This window comes from Myotis brandtii, unplaced genomic scaffold (assembly GCF_000412655.1).
Source record: "Myotis brandtii unplaced genomic scaffold, ASM41265v1 scaffold111, whole genome shotgun sequence".
NCBI classification, from domain to species: Eukaryota; Metazoa; Chordata; class Mammalia; order Chiroptera; family Vespertilionidae; genus Myotis; species Myotis brandtii.
In genome coordinates, this window is record NW_005353789.1 from 1,082,116 (window position 1) to 1,105,950 (window position 23,835).

General features: G+C 43.5%; 1 protein-coding gene across 1 annotated transcript in view; it reads left to right on the forward strand.

Annotated features, from left to right (window-relative positions):
• Window positions 1-11,041: 11,041 nt before the first annotated feature.
• Window positions 11,042-23,835, forward strand: part of SCD5 (stearoyl-CoA desaturase 5) — a gene marked incomplete at its 5' end in the record, with an annotated part of 65,435 nt that continues 52,641 nt past the window's right edge. Inside the window, one exon of the mRNA XM_014544600.1 lies at window positions 11,042-11,188. Within this exon, the coding sequence (XP_014400086.1) occupies window positions 11,042-11,188 (147 nt within the window). The remainder of the gene's footprint in view (window positions 11,189-23,835) is intronic.

The following is a 23,835-nucleotide window of genomic DNA, read 5'->3' on the forward strand; positions in this document are numbered from 1 at the left end:
CACCACCCATAATTACCCAGATATTTCAGATGATGATGCTAGAACTTACTCTTTTTTCTCCCATTTCCCCCAAACTGACCAGTTTGGGTGCTGTTTTTAATCGTAGCCTACCTTCAAAGGGACCAACATTTTTGATACTATAATTTGCCACTTATGGTCACTAATGAGCACGTCCATAGCTATTGCAGTATAAAATATATGTGCACACACATCTTTCTCTTACACACACACACACACACACACACACACGTTGCCCAAAAGAAAAAACTGAATAGTTAATGGAAAAGGCAACTTGGCATACCCATAGTGCAGTAAATTATTATCTTTGTACTCAATTATGCCTAATTCTAATTTTGATCGTTGTGTTTTGATTTTGATTGTTTGAGAGAAAAGAGGTGGATGATGGAGGTTATCCTGAATCATAGACTCTGAGAAGGTTTGCTCTTCCCAAATTCACCTCAGAGAACCTGGGAGGGCTGGGCTCAGGGGAAGGAGAGAGTCATTGTTTAGACCTGGGACATCCTTTGCCCTGAAGGCCCTGCTTCCTGGTGATCCTGCCTCAGCCTGGCAGTGGTTGCCTAGTGATGCGAATAATGAAGTTTTCAGAAATGTTTGTGATATTAGTATTTGCTAAATATCTTATGTACATTTTCATTTGTCTCACAACAACTGTTTGAGGTTTACTTGTTTCACAGATAAAAGAGACTAAGAAAGAGTAAAATGGCACCACCACCCCCCAACGCTAGGAAATGGCAGGTGGGCAATGGCAGGTACCTTGTGCACCCCCCACTTGTCTGTATAAGGAGCCTGCATTCTGATTTTTTGTTTGTTTTTTTGCATTTTTAATAAATAAAATATTAAGTGATTGGCAGCTTTAAATATATGGCTCTTGTTACATGTGTGGCCACTCTGAGTAGATAACAGAACAGTGTTAGTCTACAGCATTTTCTTTTTTTTTAAAAGTTTTTATTGATTTTAAAGAGGAAGGGAGAGGGAGAGAAAAACATTGATGTGAGAGAGAAACATCGATCATTGCCTCCCGCAAGTATCCCAACTGTGGATCGAGCCTGCAACCTGGACATGTGCCCCGACTAGGAATCGAACCGGCAACCTTTCCATGCACTGGACAGCGCTCAGCCACCTGAGCCACACTGGCCAGGGAGCCTTCTTTTTTGTTTGAATTACAAATAGTGTGGTGCAATAGCAGAGCAGTAACAAGTTATGCATAATTTTGTGTTTCTTAGTGATCTGCTATGACTTTCATTCTAATTGTCATAGAAGCTGTAAGTCAACCAGGAAAAGTAGCATTTACCCAGGACTTTAGCGCAATCTAAGTGGACCTAACCGAAGGCAGAAAGGATGCTTGAGGAAGATAGGCAGTGCATGTCAAATCCATGAAATGTATCTTCTCTCTCTCTCTCGTTCCTTTTCCGCCGAATCTTCCTGGACGATGTGGGCAGTTGCTTAAAGATTCGCACCGTGGGAGCAGACACCGTGTCTTCCTGCAGCCCCTGTGCAGCACGGTGGAAGGCGGATTAGCAGGAGGAGGTGGGGCTCGCACCGCGGGGCTGTTGGTGATTGTAAGCTCAGTAGAATTAGGCTTTACTGGGAAAGAGAAGCCCTGTGCTTCCCAGCCTGCAGGCTCCAAGACCCTGGGAAAATGTTCTGTTTTCAAGAGAATTGTTGAAATAGTACCTAGGAGGAAGTTGCCTCAGAATCTCAAACTTTTTATACCCAAACCTTTATTTTATTTTTAATATTTTTTTAATTGATTTCAGAGTGGAAGGGAGAGGAAGAGAGAGAAAGAAACATCAATGATGAGAGAGAATCATTGAGCGACTGCCTCCTGCACGCCCTACACTGGGGATCGAGCCTGAAACCTGGGCATGTGCCTTGACCCGGAATTGAACTGTGCCCTCTTGTTCATATGTCAACATTCAACCACTGAGCCACGCTGACCAGGCTACACCCAAACCTTTAAAGGGAAGATGAAAGGTCTAACTGAAATTCTCTAAAACACTACTTCATGAGATGAGTGGCCGTAAAGGGTCTTACCCTGCCACTGGCAGCCCCTTATCAGGCCTTCTCTCTGGGAGGTGGCTGGTCAGCTGAGCACGCTGGGACCCTGGACCTGCAGCAGCAGCATGGCCTGTGAACTTGTTAGGATCTAAATTCACAGGTCCCTCCCAGTCCTTTGTTCAACTTGTTTATGAAATAATTTTAGAGATAAATTACCCCTACAGCTCCCCATGAAACCAGAAAGGTCTGAAGAAGCAAGCACCGGTGCAGTCATACCAGGAGAATGAACAGGGAAGCTTTCAAGAAGAACTTTCCTGGGAAATTAGAGCAGGATTCTCTGCTGCGGCACTACTGAGGTTTTGACCATGATCATTCTTTGCTGTAGAATTGGCATTGGGCATTGTAGGAGGCTTAGCAGCATCCCCGGTCTTTACCCACTAGATGCTAGTAGCAGCCTTTGAGTTTTGGTTTGTGATAATTGACAATGTCAATTGTCTGAAGACTTTGCTAAATGTCCCTGGTAGGGGGAAGGAGGCAGAGTCACCCACCCCTTGGAGAGCCCAGGCTTAGAGTGGTGCAAGTGAGCGCTATTGTCTTCAGAGGAGGTTGTCGGGAGGGATGTTTTACAGAGGCAGTGGGCGGCATTCGTAAAGGGGTAGTAATAGGTGCCAGTGCTCGCTGCTCACCAGGCGTGGCGTGTGTTTTGCATACCTCTTTTAATCTTTACAACAAATCTATGCTTGTTGTAAAGCAAGTACTATTTCCCCCACTTTATGAATGAAGAAACCAAGGTTTAGAGATTAAGTCACACTGAGAAGTGATATGCCAGGGGTTCAATCCCAGGTCCTTCATATATATATATAGTTGATTTTTTTACAGAGAGGAAGGGAGAGAGATAGAGAGTCAGAAACATCGATGAAAGAGAAACATCGATCAGCTGCCTTCTGCACACCTCCTACTGGGGATGTGCCCGCAACCAAGGTATATGCCCTTGACCGGAATCGAACCTGGGACCTTTCAGTCCTCAGGCCGACGCTCTATCCACTGAGCCAAACTGGTTACGGCAGGTCCTTTTCACCATTATGCTGTGTTGCCAGTCATATACCTGTATGGATGTACGTATCTCTATCTATGGGTCTGTTGGCCTGTCCCTATCTACCTTCCAAATCTTGGAAGGACTGGAGAGGGCCAGAGCCAAACTGTGACTTTGAAAACATTTGAGCTGGTACCAAAAGCAGGTACCGAAACAAGGTGTCTTCTGCCATTGCAGCCCCCAACCCCCTTTCCTTCCTTCCCTGTGCCCAGGAGCCTTCAGCCTCTGCCTGCTCCCCCCCACCTCTCCCCGTCCCTCAGTGGAAGACAGTTCTGTGTGCTTATCGTGTCCTCTCTCAGAGCTCCGCTGCGCACCCGCCGGGCTCCTGGATATCAAAGGCTGTGCTCTTCAGGGCCTGGGGGGCAGCTGGTATCATCAAAGGGAGCTGCTGGGAAAGCAGTGCTGACTGGACCCAGACTTCACAGGAAAGAACAGCCCGATCTCTTCTGATCCCGAGCCCCTCGGGTGCCAGGAGCTCTGCAGAGATTGGTGTCTGGGTGGCTTTGTTAGCGCAGGTAGTGGAAGTGGGGTTCTTGTGGTGCCACAAGGAAAGCATTCCAGGAGATCCACGTACGGGAGATTGTGGCGTGGTAAGATTTATTTGTGGCACCGGATGCAAAATCAAAGGAGTGCCCCTGGGTTTCCAAAGTCTCAGCTCCTTCATCCCACCGTGAAAAAGTCCACTCTTGTCCTCATCAGACCCAGAAATAGGGCCAGTGTCCAGAGATTCCGTGCCATGTTAAAGCTTAGTCCTTTGGTGCCCACACAGTCTGCCAGGGGCCCAAGGCGGCTGCTAGACCCGCATGGTTGCTATGAAGAGTATCTCAAATCTTCCCATTCTTGCACTAGCCTTGCCTACTCTGGCCAATGACCTGTTCCCAGGTGTGACTAACAGACAAGTACCTTCCCTCTGTCACCCAGACTTTACTGGGCTTGAGTCTATTCTCCCCCTGTCCAGTCCCTTCCTGTGGCCTCCTGGGGAGTGTTAACCCGCAGTTTCCTGGCCAAGCGGCCTAAATGGCATGCCTATACTATTTGGCTTTCACTTTGCTCCTTTCCAGTTATTCATAAGGAGGTTAAATTACAACGGTATCACTTTGGGGCTCAATTATCTTCAGCTGAAAAGAATCTGTATGCCAGCATGGCACATTCTGGGGAGACTCCTTCTGAAGCCCCACAGGGTATATACCTAGAAGTGGAATTGGTGGGAAAAATGGTAATTCTATATTTAACTTTTTGAGTAACCAAACTTTACCATGGTGGCTGCATGATTCTACACTCCCACTAGCAGTGCACAAGGGTTCCAGTTTCTCCACATCCTCACCGACACTTGTTATTTTCTGTTTGTTGAGTTACAGTAGCTGTCTTAGTGGCTGTGAGGTGGGCAGATACAGGCTTTTTATCAGATCCTCTTCTCCAGTCCAGGCTTTGCATTTGGGGGTCCTTATGCCTGGATCTTGCCTCATCCTCATCCTCTAGGGATTAGCTTAATCCTCACTTCCTCTGCAAAGTCTTCTCTGTGCCTGCAAACTAAGTTATCACCCTTTTAATCTCTCATATCATTTGGTTCATTTCCTCCACAGCACTTGCCTTACTTTGTATTTATATAATAAGTAATTTACTTTTCAAACTCCTGTTTGAAAAGGAAGGGGTGGTGTTTGTGGGGTCACCTTGTGAAGCTAGTTCTGAGCTCGGTGCCCCGTCCATAATAGGAGCTCAGTAAATGGTCTCATGAGGCCTTCCTTGGCTTGCCTGGTGCTCATGTTTATGACAAGCTGAGGCTGAACTGAATGCAGGATGATGGTGAGCGTGTTATTATAAGTAAACTTGCCAGCTGATAATGGCTGAATACAAAACAGGGGTTTGACCTTCAGTTTGTGTTTTGAGCTGACTGAAAGGTCATGATGCATTGAAGTTCCTTCCATTAGAATTAAGGCAGCCTCTAGGGTCCCGCAGCCAGCAGGGTGTTCAGAGTATGTGCTCTCCCTATCTTAGATTCACTTTCTGTCTAGTTTTCTTCATCGGGAAAATGGAGATCATAATATTACCTACCCCCCTACACGTGAAGTGAGTACAGTATTGAACGAGTTACTATGCATAAAGTGCTTAGAACAAACAGGGTCTGGTGCATAGAAAGCTCTCAGTCAATAGTAGCTATTAATTTTCACTCCGATTCTAGAGAGACGAAGGTAATAAACAAGGGTTAAAGAGCTCCGCCAGTTGCTTCCTTTGTCTAGTTCTCAGGGGTGGGTCTTGAAGGGGACTGACCATCTCTCTCTCTGGTCAGGTCCAGAAGTAAGGGAGTTTTAATTTTTGGTTCTTAGCTTTTTGGCAGTCCTTAGCATTTCTCTAGGAGTGTTCTTTGGTTGTGTGGTCCAGAGGGGTCACTACAATCAGTCTCTGAACATTGTCCCAATAGGGACTCAGGATACATGGGGGGCGGTTCTGCTTTCCCCTGTGGACGCCAAAGGGGCTGTGGATTCTCCTCCTTCTGTTGCTGGCAGCTAGAGCTGGGGTTTGTGATCCAATCATTGGCATTTAGATGCTTCTGCCTCGGAACCTTGGGTCTTGATAGATTCAGACGTAGGTGTAAGGCCACACAGAGACTCTTCTTGGCAGCTGTGGAAGATGAAAGGGTCCATGGTATAACGTAAGTATCCAGTCACCCCAAGAGTCCAGGGGTGATGATGCCTATGGTGGCATCCTAGGCAAATGGTTGATTTTTGTTTCGTTTTGTGACATGTCTATTTAATTTCACACAGAGAAATTACGCAAAATAATAAAATCTAATAGGAATTAAGTAACTTTTAAAAATGTATTTTTTGATTTCAGAGAAGGGAGAGGGAGAGAGAAACATCAACGATGAGAGAGAATTATTGATCAGCTACTTCCTGCACACCCCTACTGGGGATCGAGCCTGCAGGTGCCCTGACTGGTAATTGAACTGTGACCTCCTGGTCAACCACCAAGGTCAAACTCCTGTTTTGCCTTTACCAGGTGGTTGAGGGGTTGACGCTCAACCACCAAGCCACAATGGCTGGGCAGAATTCAGTAATTTTTAAATAACTGATGTATAGAGCTATAACTTATACCATACAACCAATCTATTTCAAGTGTACAATTCATTGGTTTTTAGTATACTCACATGATTGTGCAATCATTACCAAAATCAAGTATAGAACATTTTTTATTACCCTTTACTCCCCAAACCCTGTATCCATTAGCAGTCATTCCCCTCTCCCCCTGCTCTCTCCAGGCAACACAAATCTAATTTTTGCTCCTATAGATGGCAAATTGTTCCTAAACCAGGACTTCCCTTGGGAGAAGATTCCTATTTTAGGCTTGCATTAGTTACCTATTGCTACTGAACAAACTACCCCAAAATTAGCAGCTTAAAACAACATACATTTATTTTCTCACAGTTTTTATGGAGTAGGGGTTCAGGTGCAGCTGCTTCAGGACCTCTCATGAGGCATCATGTGTTGGTCAAGGGTCTTACCTGAAGGCTCAATTGGGGAAGGATCTGCTTTCACTCTCACTTACCTTGTTGCTGGCAGGACTCGGCTCCTTGAGGATTATTGGACCGAGGGCCTCATTTCCTTGCTGGTTGCTGAGTGGAGGCCACCCTCAGCTCCTTAGCCAACGTGAGAATTTGCTAGGAAAATCATTGACTTATGATGGGGTTATGACCTGATAAATTCTTCGTAAGTTGAAAATATTGTAAGTTGAAAATGAGTGTAATACACTTAATCTACTGAACATCATAGCTTAGCCTAGCCTACCTTAAATGTGCTCAGAGAACTTACATTAGCCTGAAGTTGGGCAGATATTCTGAGTTTCATCTAAAGAGTAATTGCCTTTCTCTTCTCACCAGAAGCAGGGGACACAGATAGGCATTTTGTACACTTAATGAGATACAAAACAAAAACAAAAACAAAAACAAAATCCAAAAACTGCTGGCAACGCTATATTGATTGTTTATCCTTATGGTCACGGGGCTGGCTGGGAGCTGCGGCTCACTGCCACTGCCCAGCACCGCGAGAGAGTATTGTTCTGTATATCACTAGTCCAAGAAAGGATCAAAATTCAAAAATTTGAAGTACAGTTTCTACTGGATGCATATCGCTTTTGCACCATCATAAAGTCTAAAAATTATTAAGTAGAACCATCATCAATCAGTCAGAGACCATCTGTACTTGCCCACTATTCTGCAATTTTGTGAATCTGGTTTCTATTGATCTAGTTCCTTTATCTGTGAGCTATTAGCACTGCTAATTACTCCTTCTTTTTCAAAGTTGTGTCTGAATACTTTACTACCTCAGAGCCAGCTAGCCAGCATACATCAAAAACTAGTTTAGATGTTAATCTCCACAAAGATCATAGAAGAGAGGTTAGGAACCCTCAAATTAGCCTTATCAAAATTGTTAATGGAACAGCCCATAAATTCTCCTATCTAACCCAGGGTTTTTGCAGTTTATCCTCATTTTGGCTATGACCAGAAGGTTGTATGCGTTCTTTCTTAGAGGGTCTGTAGAATTTTAGTATCAGACATCCAGTGCCAACTAGCTTAAACAAGAAAAGGGAATTTGTTGTCTCACATAACTAGGAGAACTACTGGGGTGGCTCACAGGATCAAAAGAAGAACTATAGAGCTCCAGGGCCTCCAACCAGTGGCTCCGTGCGGGCAGTTCTCGCTGAAGCTCTTGTTAACATCTCATCATCTTTGTGTCTCTCTTTCTTGGCCTCATTCTTCACTATTGCAATCATGCCTCCATGACTTTTAGTTTTTCAGCCAGAAGAGAAAGAAGGGTTGGGTCTGGTCTTTAGTCCCAATGCCAGGAAGATGGGATACTATGCTAGGCCAGACCTGGGCCACATGGCCATATTCCTGTGGTCAGAAGAAGGACCACGAAAAAAAACTACTGCTCAGTACAGGCTCTGTCTCAAGCCCATTGTCAGTGCCCCCTAACCCAGGCATAGACAGATCAACCTTGTAAGTGATCCCTGAAATATTCAAAATCCCCGAAAAGTAGAAGACAGTGCCATAGGCTATGGTAAGGCCCTGCCTGGGAACTGTGGCTTGGGGGAATTCTGTTTTGGGTTTTCACAGAGTCTTAGAATTCATTTCATTGCACCCAAGGTCCACTGTCTTACCTATTGGTAAAATAGAGTCACACTGAATTTTTCCAGTATTGATTGTACTTGTTCCCTAACTACTTGACAGTTGAAAAGTTATTGATGGGGATGTGAAGGCCAGGGATGAATGGAAAATAGCTGCCCCAAGGTGGGGGAGTGAGGGCATGTGCTGGGGGGTAAGGGAGGCAGGGGGGAGGTACATGGGGGGAAAAAAGAAGACATATGCACTACTATTTGTAATACTTTATTTTTTTTTTAAATATATTTTGTTGATTTTTTTACAGCGGGAAGGGAGAGGGATAGAGAGTTAGAAACATCGATGAGAGAGAAACATCGATCAGCTGCCTCCTGCACTTCCCCTACTGGGGATGTGCCCGCAACCGAGGTACATGCCCTTGACCGGAATCGAACCTGGGACCCTTCAGTCCGCAGGCCGACGCTCTGTCCACTGAACCAAACCGGTTAGGGCCTATTTGTAATACTTTAAACAACAAAATAAAAAATAATAAAATAAAGAAAAAAGAAAGAAAATAACTGCCCATTTCATGGGCTTATGACCAAGGTTAAACTATATTAACAAAAGAGGCCAGAGACTGGCCAGCACTGATCAGTGGTTGAGGGTCGACTTATGAACCAGGATGTCATGGTTCGATTCCTGGTCAGGCACATGCCTGGGTTGCGGGCTCAATCCCCAGTGGGGGGCGTGCAGGAGGCAGCCGATCAATGATTCTCTCTCATCATTGATGTTTCTATCTCTCTCTCCCTCTCCCTTCTTCGTGTATAATTATAAAGCACCTCTATTATTGGAATTTTTTTCCAACAAAATATTTTAAAAAGAGGCCAGAACTTTTTATTTACTACTATTCTCTGTGATTTATGGGCATATTGTTGACTTTTGTTTTTAACCTTTCAAGTAAGGAATATTTGACAAGTTTATGAAATTCACATGTATTCAGAGACTCATTAATCTTAGTGCCAGGGTAAAGCTTGTTTTTAGACCCATGGGATCTTGGATCTTGATCTTGGATTGAGATCAAGATCAGTCAGACTTGACTTTTAGAAGAAGTAATGTTGTGCTCCCTTTATTTTTATTTTTATCTTTTAATATATTTTATTGATTTTTTACAGAGAGGAAGGGAGAGGGATAGAGAGTCAGAAGCATCAATGAGAGAGAAACATCGATCAGCTGCCTCCTGCACACTCCTTACTGGATATGTGCCTGCAACCAAGGTACATGCCCTTGACCGGAATCGAACCTGGGACCCTTCAGTCCGCAGGCCGACGCTCTATCCACTGAGCCAGACTGGTCAGGGCTGTTGTGCTCCCTTTAAATATGTATATTGACACTGGAGTAATCCTAGTAATTCTTTCAAGGAAGTACTACAGTGGGGTCTTTGTAGGGAATTCCTCCCGGTCTAGGACTCTTCACAGTTGCTTGCGGATGTACTCACAGCTGATCACTTGTTCTTTGGTGGTTCTTTATGGAGGGCCCTGACTGTGCTAAGTGATAGAAGCAATTGTGTAGGATAATCTGCCTGATCCTACATACTTAGAGCTGGTTTAGGGTTTTGCCCCAAGTAAGGAAACAGCTCACTTCTAAATTTAGATTGGGATCCAGTATTAAGGATGGCAGGGTAGAGAAGATAAAACCTACTTGATATCTCCCAGAAGCCAAGGGGCATATAGAGGGTGGGAACTTGGTTCTTGGTTCAGACAGACTTGGGTTTGACTCTTAGCAAAGACACCCCCTAGCTTTGTGACATTGGGAAATTAGTTCACTTCTGTTTTCTCATCTATAAAAAGGGGCTGATACAAACCCAAAGGGATTATTTGATGTGTTTTAATAACATAATCCAAGGAAGACATTTAGCACTGTGTGGGCACATTGCTTGAAAATCACTGTGAAAATTGTAATAACCTTGGGAATCATGATTTTTTGGTCCCTGTGTGTCCTCTTTCCATCATGCACTTATGACCTCTCCCAAGTCTCCATACACAGAGCAAACCACCACTACCACCTGGGGGCGGGGCATGAGGTCTTCAGCAGAGACTTTAGAACCAGGGTGACTTACATGCAGGATTCAATTCTCAGAGATCCAGTTCCTCAACTGCAAAGTGAGACAGTAACACAGGTTGTGAGGGTTAGAGATAATAATGAGCTCCACTATAGGTTGGCTTTTTAAAAATTCCTTATCTGGCCATCTCTGTGGGCCCAGGCCATGGTGGCGGTTTAAGTGAGGATCTCTAGAAGACAAACCTTAGCTGTCCCTGATGTCAGTGTTTTCCTACTAGCCCTGAGCCAGACTTCATTGCTTTTAGTTCTGGCCTGCATGATTTCCTTTAAACCAAGGTCGCTGGAGCCATGATAATGGGCACTGACACTTGGAAATATGCTCTTCAGATAACTCATCCTGGCATGATTGCCAATTAAGAGGCAACATAGAGATCGCTCTCAGCCCCACCGAGGGTGGATGTGTCAGAAGACTGAACTACAAATGCACACTAATATGGTTGTGATTTTGCATCAAGACTGGCAAGAGACATTAGCAAAGAAAAGATTTGTTTGATATAGAAAAAATGATGTTCAAAGGTCAAAATTTCTTGAGGAAGGTTCTCTTTGTTTCTGTCTGGTACCGGAAAGCTACAAATCAATAAAACGTCTGCGTTTGCCCAGGTTATTCATTCTTCGTATCGCAGATTCTTCCCCTGACACCACTGCACATGAGTCCCTGTTCAGGAGAAGAAAAGCATGGGGATGTTTGAAAGCTCTGTGCCATCTGCTGACATTCTCCCTGCTTGTGCCTTGCAGCCTACTTCTGCTTCCTCCTGACTGCTCTGGGTGTGACAGCTGGTGCCCATCGCTTGTGGAGCCACAGGTCCTACAAGGCCAAGCTGCCTCTGAGAATATTTCTGGCTGCCGCCAACTCCATGGCTTTCCAGGTAGGGATGGTGCACATTCCTCCACACACATTCTAGACTCAGGGCTCTGGCCCCAAGCACTCCCTGCCTCTCCCGAGTTTTAGCTGCTTGGGGCTTTACATACTGTAAAATGTCACCTGGGGACTGCGTGGCTCAAGACATGCTGAACCACAGAGGAGGAAGGAGATACCTCCCTCCAGAGTCCAAGCCCTCCATATGCCCTGAAACCCTCTATTTTTGTCCAGCTCTAATGAGAGCCAAGTTCCGTGCTGAGTATGCTATGTACATATTGCATTTGATCCTCCCAGTAACCCCATGCATTAGGTGCTGTGTATTCCTGTTTTACAGATGAGGAAACTAAGGCTTAATGAAGTTAACGAATCTCAGGGAAGGTGGGGGAGGGTAGATGGGTGGGAAGTAATCAACCAAAGACCTTGTATGTATATATGCAGAACCCATGGACACAGACAATAGGGTGCTGAAGGCCTGGGGTGGGGGGTGGGGAGGTTGGAGGGGGTCAACGGGAGAAAAAGGGGACATATATAATACTTTCAACAATAAAAAATTATAAAAAAAGAAATAGAATGTAGCCAAATTATATGACTAAAAAATGGAACATCTAGAGTAAGCAAATTCGGGTCTGATACAAAGCCATTAATCCTACAAAACATATTTTTGAGGTCCCCCTCTAAGTTTGTAGTGGAAAGTCTATTCAATATGGAGTCGGAAGACTCAGGATTTGAGTCTGCTGGTTGCTAGTTGTGTATAACTTACTCATCTCCAGTTTCTTCATCTGTAAAAATATGAATGTGACTTTACTCCCAGAGCTGTTATGAAACCATTGAAAATTTCAAGGAGCTATAACAATGTAAGAGAGCGTCACACTGCCCTGGGATTGGGCCATCATTCTCAGGACTGTTCCAGTCCTAGGCTGTTTCCCACCAGCTGGGTCACTTTCTGAGCTGCTGGAAGTTTGGATGGATCATGGATCTCTGTTTTCCAGTTCCTCCTCTGATCCAGGCAGGGTGAGTGGGAACAACTTGTTCTCAAAGTCTCTGCCCATATATGAGTGCAGGTGATTCCAGACCCATTGAATTTTCACCCATTGGGAAAAAATGGCAATTCCCCAAACTGCGTTAGGATCCAAGGAAGCAAATGACCCAGAAGCCTCTCTGTGACTTCAGACATGCACGTCGCATGGCCACCTCTGCAATGGGCCTCCCATCCCTGTAAGACAGCCTGACCTTCAGCATTTCTCTGCAGTGCTCTTGTGTCTAAGAATCTGAATCCCTATTTAAGGCTTCCCTCCTACAGTTGGGGCATTCGTAAAGCAAATAGGATCTAACACAATAGATCGCGTAGGGAGCACAATTCGTATTCTGAACACCTACTGGTTATAACTCAAGCACAGTCGGGAATTAGAACCGCGGTTCTCGGGTAGAAGCTGTTGGGCACAAAGGAGTGGTTGGCAGCTTCTTGGTTTTATGTTTTGTTCACCTCTGGCATTGTGAACTGCACTGCACTTTGTTTTGACTTCAACCATCTTAGTTCAATGTTGTGCTTTTTCATCATAACAGTGAGTTATAATAATAATAATTTAGAAACTCATTGACTCAGGTCTTAGATGCTATTTAGGACTTAACTCAGTAATTTTCATTTATTTTGTTTAAGCAGCTTATTATTTTTAGCCTCCAATTATACACTCGTATAAAGCACCTCTGTTATTGGATATTCCCCCCAACATAAATAACTTGAAGTTGAGAGCCTAAACCTCTTTCCCACTGAAACTATTTGTTTGTAACTCAGTTTTTTAGAACCGAAGTTTCCTTAAGAAAACGTCCCATAATGGAACATCACACGGTGATTTTAAATTTACTTTGGCGAGAAAGTTCATTGTAAGCCCAGGTTCTGGAATAAGTTCTCTGCCATTTGCTATATGTGGGCCTTTGTACAGGTCTCTGTTTCTTTAAATGCATCGGGAGCAGGGTAATAATACCTGCCTCACAGAGTTGTTGGGAGGATGGAATAATGAACAAAAAATGCCCAGATTATAGTAGCACTCAGAGAATATCCTTACCCCTCTTCTTTATTAGAATTGGCACACCATCTCATTCATTTCTGTATTTTAGTGCCTATCATATGGAAAACCCTCAATGATTGTTGTTAAATGAATGAGTAATTTTTAAAAATATTTTTAGAAATCATCAAATTGGAACTATTCCTGCATGTCTCAGGGCCACATTTGTGGTGGATTTTTTTTTTTTATTTAACAGATGTTTATTGAGCACCTACTATGTGGCAGCCACTGAGCTAAGCCACAGTGGGTTTAATGATTAGCAAACACACAGTCCTTGCCTTCATGGAGCCTTCTATCTAGTGGGATATTAGAATTTCTATAGTTTCCCAGTGGAAATGTCAGTGCTCCATGGGTCTGGGGTTTTATAACAATGTCACGTAGACCAAGTGAGAGGTACTTGTAAGATCAGCCAAGGGCCAGCTCCCATACAATGCATAACTGTATCAGAGGAAAAAAATGCAGTCAATCCACACCACTTAACCATAGGTACAGAACCACCTGGGAAAGTAAAAAATGTGCTGTGATCTGCCAGTCTAGGGTATTGACCTATAGCTCTGACTTAGTGCAGAGTCATTGATTTAGTTTCCCTTTGATGTCCCCCTGGATTTTTAAAGATAGTTTCAAGGGTTCTCTTCTGCTTCCATCAAAATGGTCATGCTGTTGGCCAAAATGGACAAATACAGCGGTCATTTTTGAGGATCAGCAGGGCTTTTTCTAGATGCTACACACAAGATTTTGATCATCAAAAACAATCTTCTTAAAATTGGGACTTAGACATTTGAAATTCCCTTTTCTCTTTCTTTTGTATAGAATGTATGTACTGGGCAGGGGGCTCTAGTGAGAAAGGTAGAGGTTCTTCTGGTCTGAAAAGATGTCTTTCCACTGTTGTCTTGGATTTTCCTAGAGCAGCGGTTCTCAACCTGGGATTCGAACGACCCTTTCACAGGGGTCGCCTAAGACCATCGGAAAACACATATATAATTACATATTGTTTTTGTGATTAATCACTATGCTTTAATTATGTTCAATTTGTAACAATAAAATTGGGGGTCACCACAACATGAGGAACTGTATTAAAGGGTTGTGGCATTAGGAAGGTTGAGGACCACTGTCCTAGAGACTTCTTCTTAAATAGAGATTAAGGCCTTCAGTTCTTTCATTTGAAATCCCGTTATCATACAGGAGCCCTGTTGACGTGGAGATAAGGGGAAGCCTCCTATAGCCCTATGATTGGGTTTCAGTCGTGGTGATAAGCCTGAGTTGAGTATTTCCCTCACCACGGTCAGTCAGGCTTTGGTAAAACCCAGTTGAGTGGGCTCTGGTAAATAGTTTCTCTTGAGAACAGACCTCACTAAGGAAAATAGAGAGCTCTGTGCAGAGCTGACATTTCAAAGCGGTTACTTTTCTCCTTTTCCTGCTAGAAGAGCAAGGGAATTTTTCCAGCTATTCATGGTGAGAACCTGGTAGGGCCCCTGGAGGTAAAATTCATGAACATGTGGAGCCCCTTAGGACTGAGCCCTCTAGGAGTTTTAAATTATCAATAAGCCTCCAGTAATTCATCAATTACACTTTAAGGTAGTCCTACCCGTTCTGGCTTTTGCTCCTGGGTGTCTGCTTCCAGTAGGCTGTGATTCTCTGTAGCTGCCTGTTTGTCTCTCTAGTTTTGGGGGCAGCAGTTTATCTGTGATCTCAATTCTCTGATGGATCTAAGAATTGTTGCTTTTCAGTTTGTTTGGCTTTTTTTTTCTTGTTGCAAGGATAGGAGTGACTACTTCCAAGCTCTCTGCAGGTCAGACCAAAAGTGGAAGTTATTTGTGAATTGTGATTTGTGAATATGTCAAGTGAATCACATGGTCATGGGCCATGAACTTTGGCAGGAATATAACAACAAAAACAACTAGTTTTGAGTGCTAACCACACGCCAACATTTCATGAAGTACATTAGCCATCTGACAATACCCCTACGAAGTAGATATTGTATTGTCCTCATTCAATAGGAGATAAAATGAAGACAGATAGAGGCCATGTAACCTGACCAAGGACATACAGATTTGATAACAGAAGGGGGATCCAAGTGCAGATGGCTTGACTCCAGAGGTCACTTCTCACTGCTGCTCTAAGGCCTCTCCCAGGGTCCAGGTGTACCTGTACCCTTTCATTTTGCAAATACACGTGGGCTAAGCATTGTTCCCTGCAGTGGAGAACAAGACGGGTGAGGTGTCTGTCCTCAGAACGTGTATCTTACAGTGGGAGAGAGGAGCAAATAAATAAGTAAGCAGGAGAATATGAAGAATTTCAACACGGCAGTGTGACAGAGAGTGACAGGGAGGCAGCTTCTTTAGAGAGGATGGTCTGAGAAGACCTCGCTGAGGAGGTGACAGTAGAGCTGAGACCTGAGGGAGGGAACAGGTAGGGGGAGAGCATTCCAGACAGAAGGAGGAGCCAAAGCTAAGTGGGAACAAGCATGGTGCATCCAATGAAGAGAAGAATGGCCATTATGGCTGGTTCACGTGAGTGCAGGAGAGGGTCTTAGAAGAGGTCAGAGAGAGGGACAGGGGCCACCCCAGTGCAGGGCTCTGTTGGGCATAGCAAGGAGGTTGGATATTGTTGTAAAAGCCATGGAAAAGGACTGCAAGATTTTAGGGGTGTGACATGGCCTAATGTATTTCCATGGCACAAGGAGGACTCAGACCACAGTCATGAGAGCCCACAGACGTTTGTGCCAAATCAGGATCATAGACAGCCCCACGCTGGGTCTCTGTGGGTGTGCACATCGAGGAGGGAAACTTGGTGATGATGAGGCGAGGCTCTGGAGGACGGCTGGTGTTCGCAGCAGTGGGAGCAGTTGATTAGGAGGACAAAAACCTGGGCAGGACACTACTGCCGGCTCGAGAACCCTGAACCTTATGTGGCTCTCTGTGCAGGTTCTAACGCTCACTGCAGACATCCGTTTCAGCACTTGCCGCCTTTTCTAACCACAAGCCTAGCTTCGGATGCACAGCCTTTCTTGGGCACGTCAGAAACAGGCTTGCCTTGCTCTTTTCAGGCTGGGTGGATGCTGTCGGTTTCCTCCTCCCGTGTAAACAGGCAGCAGCAGAAGTGGTCCTGACCTCGAGGCCCCGAGAAGCCTTCCCGGGTGGTTCTGGAAGGTCGCTTGCATGCCTGCCTCAGTGTCTCCTTCCACAGCATTTTGCCTCCTGGCACATTTGGAAGTCAAGTGGAAAAACAAATAGCTTGGCCATCTTTGAGCAACTCCTGTGCTCATGGTGATGGTGATTTATGGAGTCAGTAAAGCATTATTGTTGTACACACACTGCTTTGTAACTCTGGTATTGGCGGAGACTCTGACAGATGATGGGGTGGAAGTGGGAGGTGTGTGTGTCTGAGAGAGAGTGATAGAGAGGGCGGGGGAGAGAGAGAGAGAGAAAGAAAGAAGAAACTTTCCCAAGGCTGCTGCAGGAGGCACACAGTATTTTCCATCTGTGCTTACCTGGCAGCAATAACTGTACTTTCTACCAATAAAAAAATGTACCATTAAAATGCCCCACCCCCAAATGTCTCACTTCCTTTTTTGTTGAATCTAGATCAGTGAAAGCAGGTGAGATGAATGAAAGCACCTCAAAGGAATGATGAGGTGATAGCCCAGGTAGCCTGAGAAAAGAAAGAGGTTCCATAGAGGACACAGGATGAGCAGGGTTAGTCTGCCTCTCATGTTACCCTCCACAAATATAGCAGAAACTATGAAGATGTTACACTCTGTACACAGATAAATTCCTTAGCATTTCAAGGTGATTAAATTTTAGTAAACAAATATATATAGTAGTATATATGGGCCACAGAGTTTTTATTTAAAGAAATACTTAGTAAAGTAGAGGGTATTTTATTTATTTTTATTGATTTTAGAGAGGGGAAGGGAGGGAGGGAGAAGAAGAGGGAGGGAGAGAGAGAGAGAGAAGAGAGAGAGAGAGAGAGAGAGAGAAAGAGAAACACTGATGTGAGAGATATACATCGATTGGTTGCCTCTTGCATGTGTCCCGACCAGGGATCAAACCCAAAACCTGGGTATGTGCCTGACCGGGAATCGGCCAGGGCTAGAGAGTATTTTTGTAAACAAATAGCTACAATATTTTATATGTTGATCCAGCTCTACATCTATATTGAAAGAAAGGTACGCTTGTTTAAGATGAATTCCACATGCAGTCCTGTTAATTTGAAAGCTATTCTGAACGTATTTCCAAGGTAACAGTTTCATAAGGAAGATCTTTAGAAGTGCTCAGGCAGGACACCTCTCTCCCCTGCCCATCTCTTTCTTTTCTAGAACCACAGGAGGTTGGAGCTGGGGGACCTTAGAAGTCAAGTCTCATCCCTTTTCTAACACCTGAAGAACCTAAGGCCCAAATGCCTGTGCTTATTTTTATTTATTTTCTCACATTGTCTCCACAAATGTTTATGGGTGTTGAAGGAGCCTGTGTTGTAATGCAATTCCCTGTCAAGCTGTTTCTCCCTGTACCTGCCACCAATCACTTGGGCTGAGATAGCAGTTGTCATTGCTTATTCTTTTCCATTGCTCTCCTGCCAGACACTCTTATGTTGTTGCTTTCTAGGTTTTCCAGCCCACTGATTATTTTGCATTTTGGATGATTTCTCTCCCAGTTGCCAATATTTGTATTTTTCCTAAATCAAGTCTCATTGTGATAATTTCTATTAATATTTCTAACCTCTGTATTATTTCTCTGTTCTCAAAGATGTCTGCAGTACCTCTTAATTTGGTACCAATCAACAATGTTATTAACAAAATGTGTACTCCCTGTTCCCAGTCATTAATGAAGATGCTTAATAAAACTATTAGATCTAACAGATACATTGGGGCCTCCATTAGCTACCTCCCTCCCCTCATTAGATATTGAGCTGTTTTTTTGTGTTGTTGTTTTTTTAATCTCTGGTCCTTGTTTATCACAGTTCAGGCTTTTCCATCGTCCTGTCTAGTTCCTTGTAGCACCAACCAGAGTTCTTGTCACAGGAATGTTTCAGGAATGCTATGTTACATGCCTTTATTAAGCTCCAAAGATACAATAGCTACAGGAGTCATTGAATAAACCATTTTAATTAAAGGTAAAATTTGCAAAAATGTCAAAAAGGGGGAAATTTCTACCCTTGCTTTTAAAAACTTTTTTAAAAAGACAGACACACCTGATTATTTTCACATCCTATTGACTCTACTATAGCTTTTTGTTTATGTCTGCTGGTTTATTCTCTTTGAATGTAAAGGTGCATAAGCCACTTGTGAGGAATGGCCCTAGTGCCTGGCCGGCGTGGCTCAGTGATTGGGTGTTGACCTATGAGCCTAAAGGTTGCACTGTTCAATTCCAATAGGGGCATATGCCTGGGTTTCGGGCTTGGTCCCCAGTAGGGGGCATGCAGGAGGCCACCGGTTGATGATTCTCTCTCATCGTTGATGTTTCTATCACTCTCTCCCTCTCCCTCCCTCTCTGAAATCAATAAAAATTTATTTTTTTAAAAATGGCCCTAGTCATGAGGAGCCATTACAATCTGATAGAACTCATTAGACTGGGCATTATAAGAAGGGACCTTCGTAAGATAGTGTGGACTTAAATTGCTCAAAACTTTCATACCGGCTCTTGTGCTGCAGAGATATGAACATGGGTATTAAGATAAAGCCTACAGGAAGAGATGTTAGCTCTTGAAAGGTGAAAAGGATTTCTTTGCATAGGCAAGGAAGAAGGAGGGGAGGGTAAGGGAAACACTTGAACACAGGTGGGGAGAGAGGAATGATCATGACATACTGTTTGGGTCCCTGCGCCAGAGTGAAATGGTCTGATTGAAGAAGGGTACTGATGGGGTGCAGTGTGCAAATCCAGGTACCTGCACTTCTCCCACTAGATGTCTCTCACACATCTCAAACTCAGTGTGTCCAAAAACAAAGTTGTGACTCTCCCCTGTCCCCCAAAACTACTTCTCTCCTTCCTTTCCCCACCAGAAATCTGGGTGTCATCCATGGTTTCTCCATTTCCCTAATCATCCCTCATCCAACCTTTTAGCCTGTCTCATCTTTGCCTAAATTATATATATTTTTTCTTCTTGAACCTGTATTATTTTTTTAAATTTTATCTTTATTGTTGAAAGTATTACTGATGTCCTCTTTTGCCCCCATTGACCCCCTCCACCCTGCACCTGCCCACCCCCCACAGGCCTACCGTACTGTTGTCTGTGTTCAAGAGTTATGTATGTATGCATGTAAGTTCTTTGGTTAATCTCTTCCCACTGCCCCCTTCCCTCTGAGATTTGTCAGTCTGTAAATTGTACCTTGAACCTGTGTGCTTCTCATCCATCCTCAAATCCAAGCCATGATCCTTTCTTGCCTAGATTACTGCAAAAGCCTCATCAACTGGTCTTCCTCTTACAACACTGGCCCCTGTTCATGAAGACAGACAGAGCTTATTGAAAATCAAGCCACTAACAAGAAAAAAAAATCTTTCAGCGGCTTAGCGTTGCATTTGGAATGAAATCAGGCCTTGTTACTATGGCCTAGAGGGCCCTGCATGATCAGGCTTTTGCTTACCAGTGTAGTTTCCACCCAAGTGGGTGTCCTTCCATTCAATTCTGACACTAACCAGCCAAGTGAGTGTCAGATCCCACAAGTTAAAGCCTCAGTCCTTGTTGTCCTTACATGACGGCCCTTGCTTCAGCCCGGCCTGTGCCCTCTCACAGTTTGGGACCCCTCAGGGGATGTCCACCTGCTGGCTTAGGCGGATATCCCTCTCGCAGTCCAGGACCCCTTGCTCCTTACTGCCTGCCTGCTCGCCGTTCCTTAGCGCTGCTGTGGAGGCAGGAGAGGCTACCGCCACTGCCGCTGCGCTCACCAGCTGTGAGCCTGGCTTCTGGCTGAGCGGCGCTCCCCCTGTGGGAGTGCACTGACCACCAGGGGGCAGCTCCTGCATTGAGTGTCTGCCCTCTGGTGGTCAGTGCGCATCATAGCGACTGGTCGTTTTGCCTTAATGGTTGCTTAGGCTTTTATTATATAGGTACCTCGCAGACTTCATCTTGCACCACTCTTACTTTAGAACATGCTGGACTTCTCTTAGCTCCCAGACTATGTCAAGTCTATCACTCTACCTGAGACAATCCCCTTCTTCCTCCCTCACTCCTACCTGACTCTTCTTAACCTAAAGACTCCTGATTGGAAAGTCCTTGCCTTGCTCAGTGTCTCCTTTGCTATTCCACATACTCTTTGGCTTTATAGTATTAATCCCAGTCTGAAATGATGTTGACTTTGTTTACTTGATGTTTGTCTCCATGAAATATACATTCATTGAAGATGTAACCTTGATTGTCCTGTTCCTTCTTCATCACCTAGCACATCTGAACAGTCAGTAAATATTTGTCAAGTTAAAGAATAAAGTGGGAAAGAGAAGAATGATTAGCCCTGTTGAAGCTCTTTGCTAAGGAGTGTTTAGACTTGATGAGAAAAGTAATAACAAAGAGGTTTTCAGATTAATAAACAAGAGAATGATAGGTGTTTGGGGAGTATGTGCATGAGCAGTATTGTCTCAGTATATCAAATGTATTGCGGAGGGGGAAAGGACTAGAGGCAGGAGACTTTGCAAGGCTATTACAGGAGTGCATGTCAACTGATAAAAGCCTGAACAAGGGTAGTGGAAGTGGAGTAGAAAGTGAAAATTGGAGATTTTTAAAAATGCCTTTGACATTTTTATTTTTAGTTTTTACTCTTTATTTGTAAATAGCTTCAAACTTACAAAACATTGCAAAAATACCATGAAGAACTCCTGTATACCTTTGCTCAGATTTACTAATTGTTAACATATTGCTTCTTTTGCTTTATTGTTCTCTTTCTCTTTCCATATGTGTGTATATACATTCTTCTATGTTTTTTTTCTGAATAATTTGATTGTAAGTTATAAATACCATGTCTCTTCATCCCTAAATACTTCAGTGTGTATTTCCTAATAGGAAAGACATTTCACATGAACACAATACACATACCAAATCAGAAAATTTAATGTTGATATCATACTATATCCAGGATCCTAGTCCAGGAAACAATTCAGAATCCTACATTGTAATTCACAATGTCCCTTTAGTCTCCTTTCATCTGGAAGCGTTTACCAATCTTTCTTTGATTTTATGACGTTGATATTTTTATAATGTAAAGACCAGTTATTTTGTAGAATGCTCCTCATTTTTTATTTGCTCACATTTCCTCGTAACTACACAGACTGTGCAGTTTGGGCAGAAATGTTACCTCAATGATCTTGTGTCCTGAGCATCAAACAAGAGTCCCGTGACATCACTTTTCTAGGTTCTTTCTTCCCTGAAAATTTGACTCACTGAGTGAAGGAGATGTAGCTCAGGAGACTAGAACAATGGTCAATATCACTGACCAAAAAAACCTTTAAAACCCAAATTAGGAAGGCTCACAGAAGGCCAACTTGTCTACCAAGAGGACTCCCAAGCCATTTTTAAAATGTGTTTTTTTAAGTATAAAAGCCTTATTCAAATACATTCTCATTGTAAAAGATTTAATAAAAGAAAATATGATTTTAAAAAAATACGAAACACCGCTTTCGTTCTTTGCCATTTTTAAGTGTTGTCAGCAAACACCTTTTAACCACTAAAGTTGGCTTTTGAACACTTACCCAGCTTCTAAAACCTCCCAGGCTGAGGGGCATGTGAAGGCCAGGCTGTAGGTGGGGACTTGTTCTCCCGCAGTTACAATTTGCCAGGTGGTGTAGACTGCTGCCAGGCCCTTTTTGGGGACTTTCTGGGTTCTTCTTACAGATGGTCAGTGTTATCTGGGGGGAAATCAGTGCTGACCCAGTATTGACAATGGGGAAAGCACCAAATGTTCTTCACTGTTTAATAGTACAATGTTGGCATCTGAACTGGAGGAGGTTGTATTCAGACCCCAGAGACTGAGATAAGTCACTTTCAAATGAGCCTTATGGTCCCCAGAGAGGAGAGGCAGCAATGTCTTTCCCTCTTTGACCCCCTTGATGGAATGACTCTTGTCCCAGATGTCTTCCACTCACAAAACACACCCGTTCTACTCTAAAACCTGCCTGTTCATGCTGACTTGTCTGTCGTTGGTGCTCCTAGTGTCTTTTTCACTATTGATTGGAGACAAAGATGTATTATGAGTACAAATTATATTCTTTAAAAAATTGTTTTAATTGAATTTATTGGGGTTACATTGGCTAATCAGATTATACAGGTTTCAGGTGTACAATTCTATAATCCATCATCTGTATATTGTATTGTGTTCACCACCCAAAGTCAAGTCTCCACTGAATGGAGCAAGCTAAATACTGTTTACATTTAGCCTTTATCTTGCTAACTAGTGGAAATTATGTGGGCTTTATTTATTTTTTAAGATATATTTTTATTGATTTCAGAGAGGAAGGAAGAGGGAAAGAGAGAGAGAAACATCAATGATGAGAGAGAATCATTGACCGCCTGCCTCCTGCACTCGCCCCACCGGGGATTGAGCCCACAACCCGGGCATGTGCCCTTGACCAGAATCGACCCCGGGACCCTTCAGTCCGCAAGCTGACGCTCTATCCACTGAGCAGAACTGGCTAAGGCTATGTGAGCTTTAAAAGACAGTTTCCTCTATGGCCATTTAGAGGACTGGACTCACGAATTTCTTCTGAACATAGAAGGAGGTTGGGGAGAAGTACTGACTGAGAGGGTGGCTTCATAATCTGCTTCGGTGGAGCTTTTGAGATTGATTACCTTTGCTCAAGCCCCAGATAATATGCAAAGGCTGTGCTATGGAGAAAAACCACCACATGATCAATTTCAATTTCTACAGCCTCAGCAGGTTCCCTGTTTCGGGATATTATCTAGGATGGAGAGTGAAGTAATAAAGATACAAAACACAGGGCGGGTTTAAGCAAGGGCACTTTGCTTAAAGTCACACAGGTGAGGTGTGATTAGTTGGTTAGTGTTAATGTTGATGTACAGATGTATTACTGGATTACTAAATGAATCTTACTTTTTCATAGAGTTTTTCCTAATGTGGGGCTCATGGCAGAAGCTGGGTTGGTTTGATTCAGGAGTATGGAAACTTAAAAATAATTGTTTCCCCATTTTACAAAAGAAAAACTTGTTTTTATAAAAATTTAGAGAATACAGACAAACTAAAATACAAAATTAGAAATCACCCACCATCCCACTTTCTAGAACCATTGTAAACAAGGTTGACTTACATACTTCCTTTATTTCTCCTATGCCCATATACACATTTTTATTAAAAATGGGTACATTCCATACCTACTATTTTGAAAACTACTTTTCACTTAAATTCTTTCCCTCTCTGTGTCAATAATACAATATCTTTTTTTGTAAATTCGTTTTTAATACAAAACCAACAGATGCTCTTGTTAAAAATTTCAGAGTATAAGATAAAATGTAAAAGTATTTCTCCTCATCTCCTATATTCTAGTTTCACTCCCTGAGGTAACCCTAAGATCTTTCTCTTAATATTTCTTCCCAGAAGTTTTCTGTGTTCACACACACACACACACACACACACACACACACACACACACAA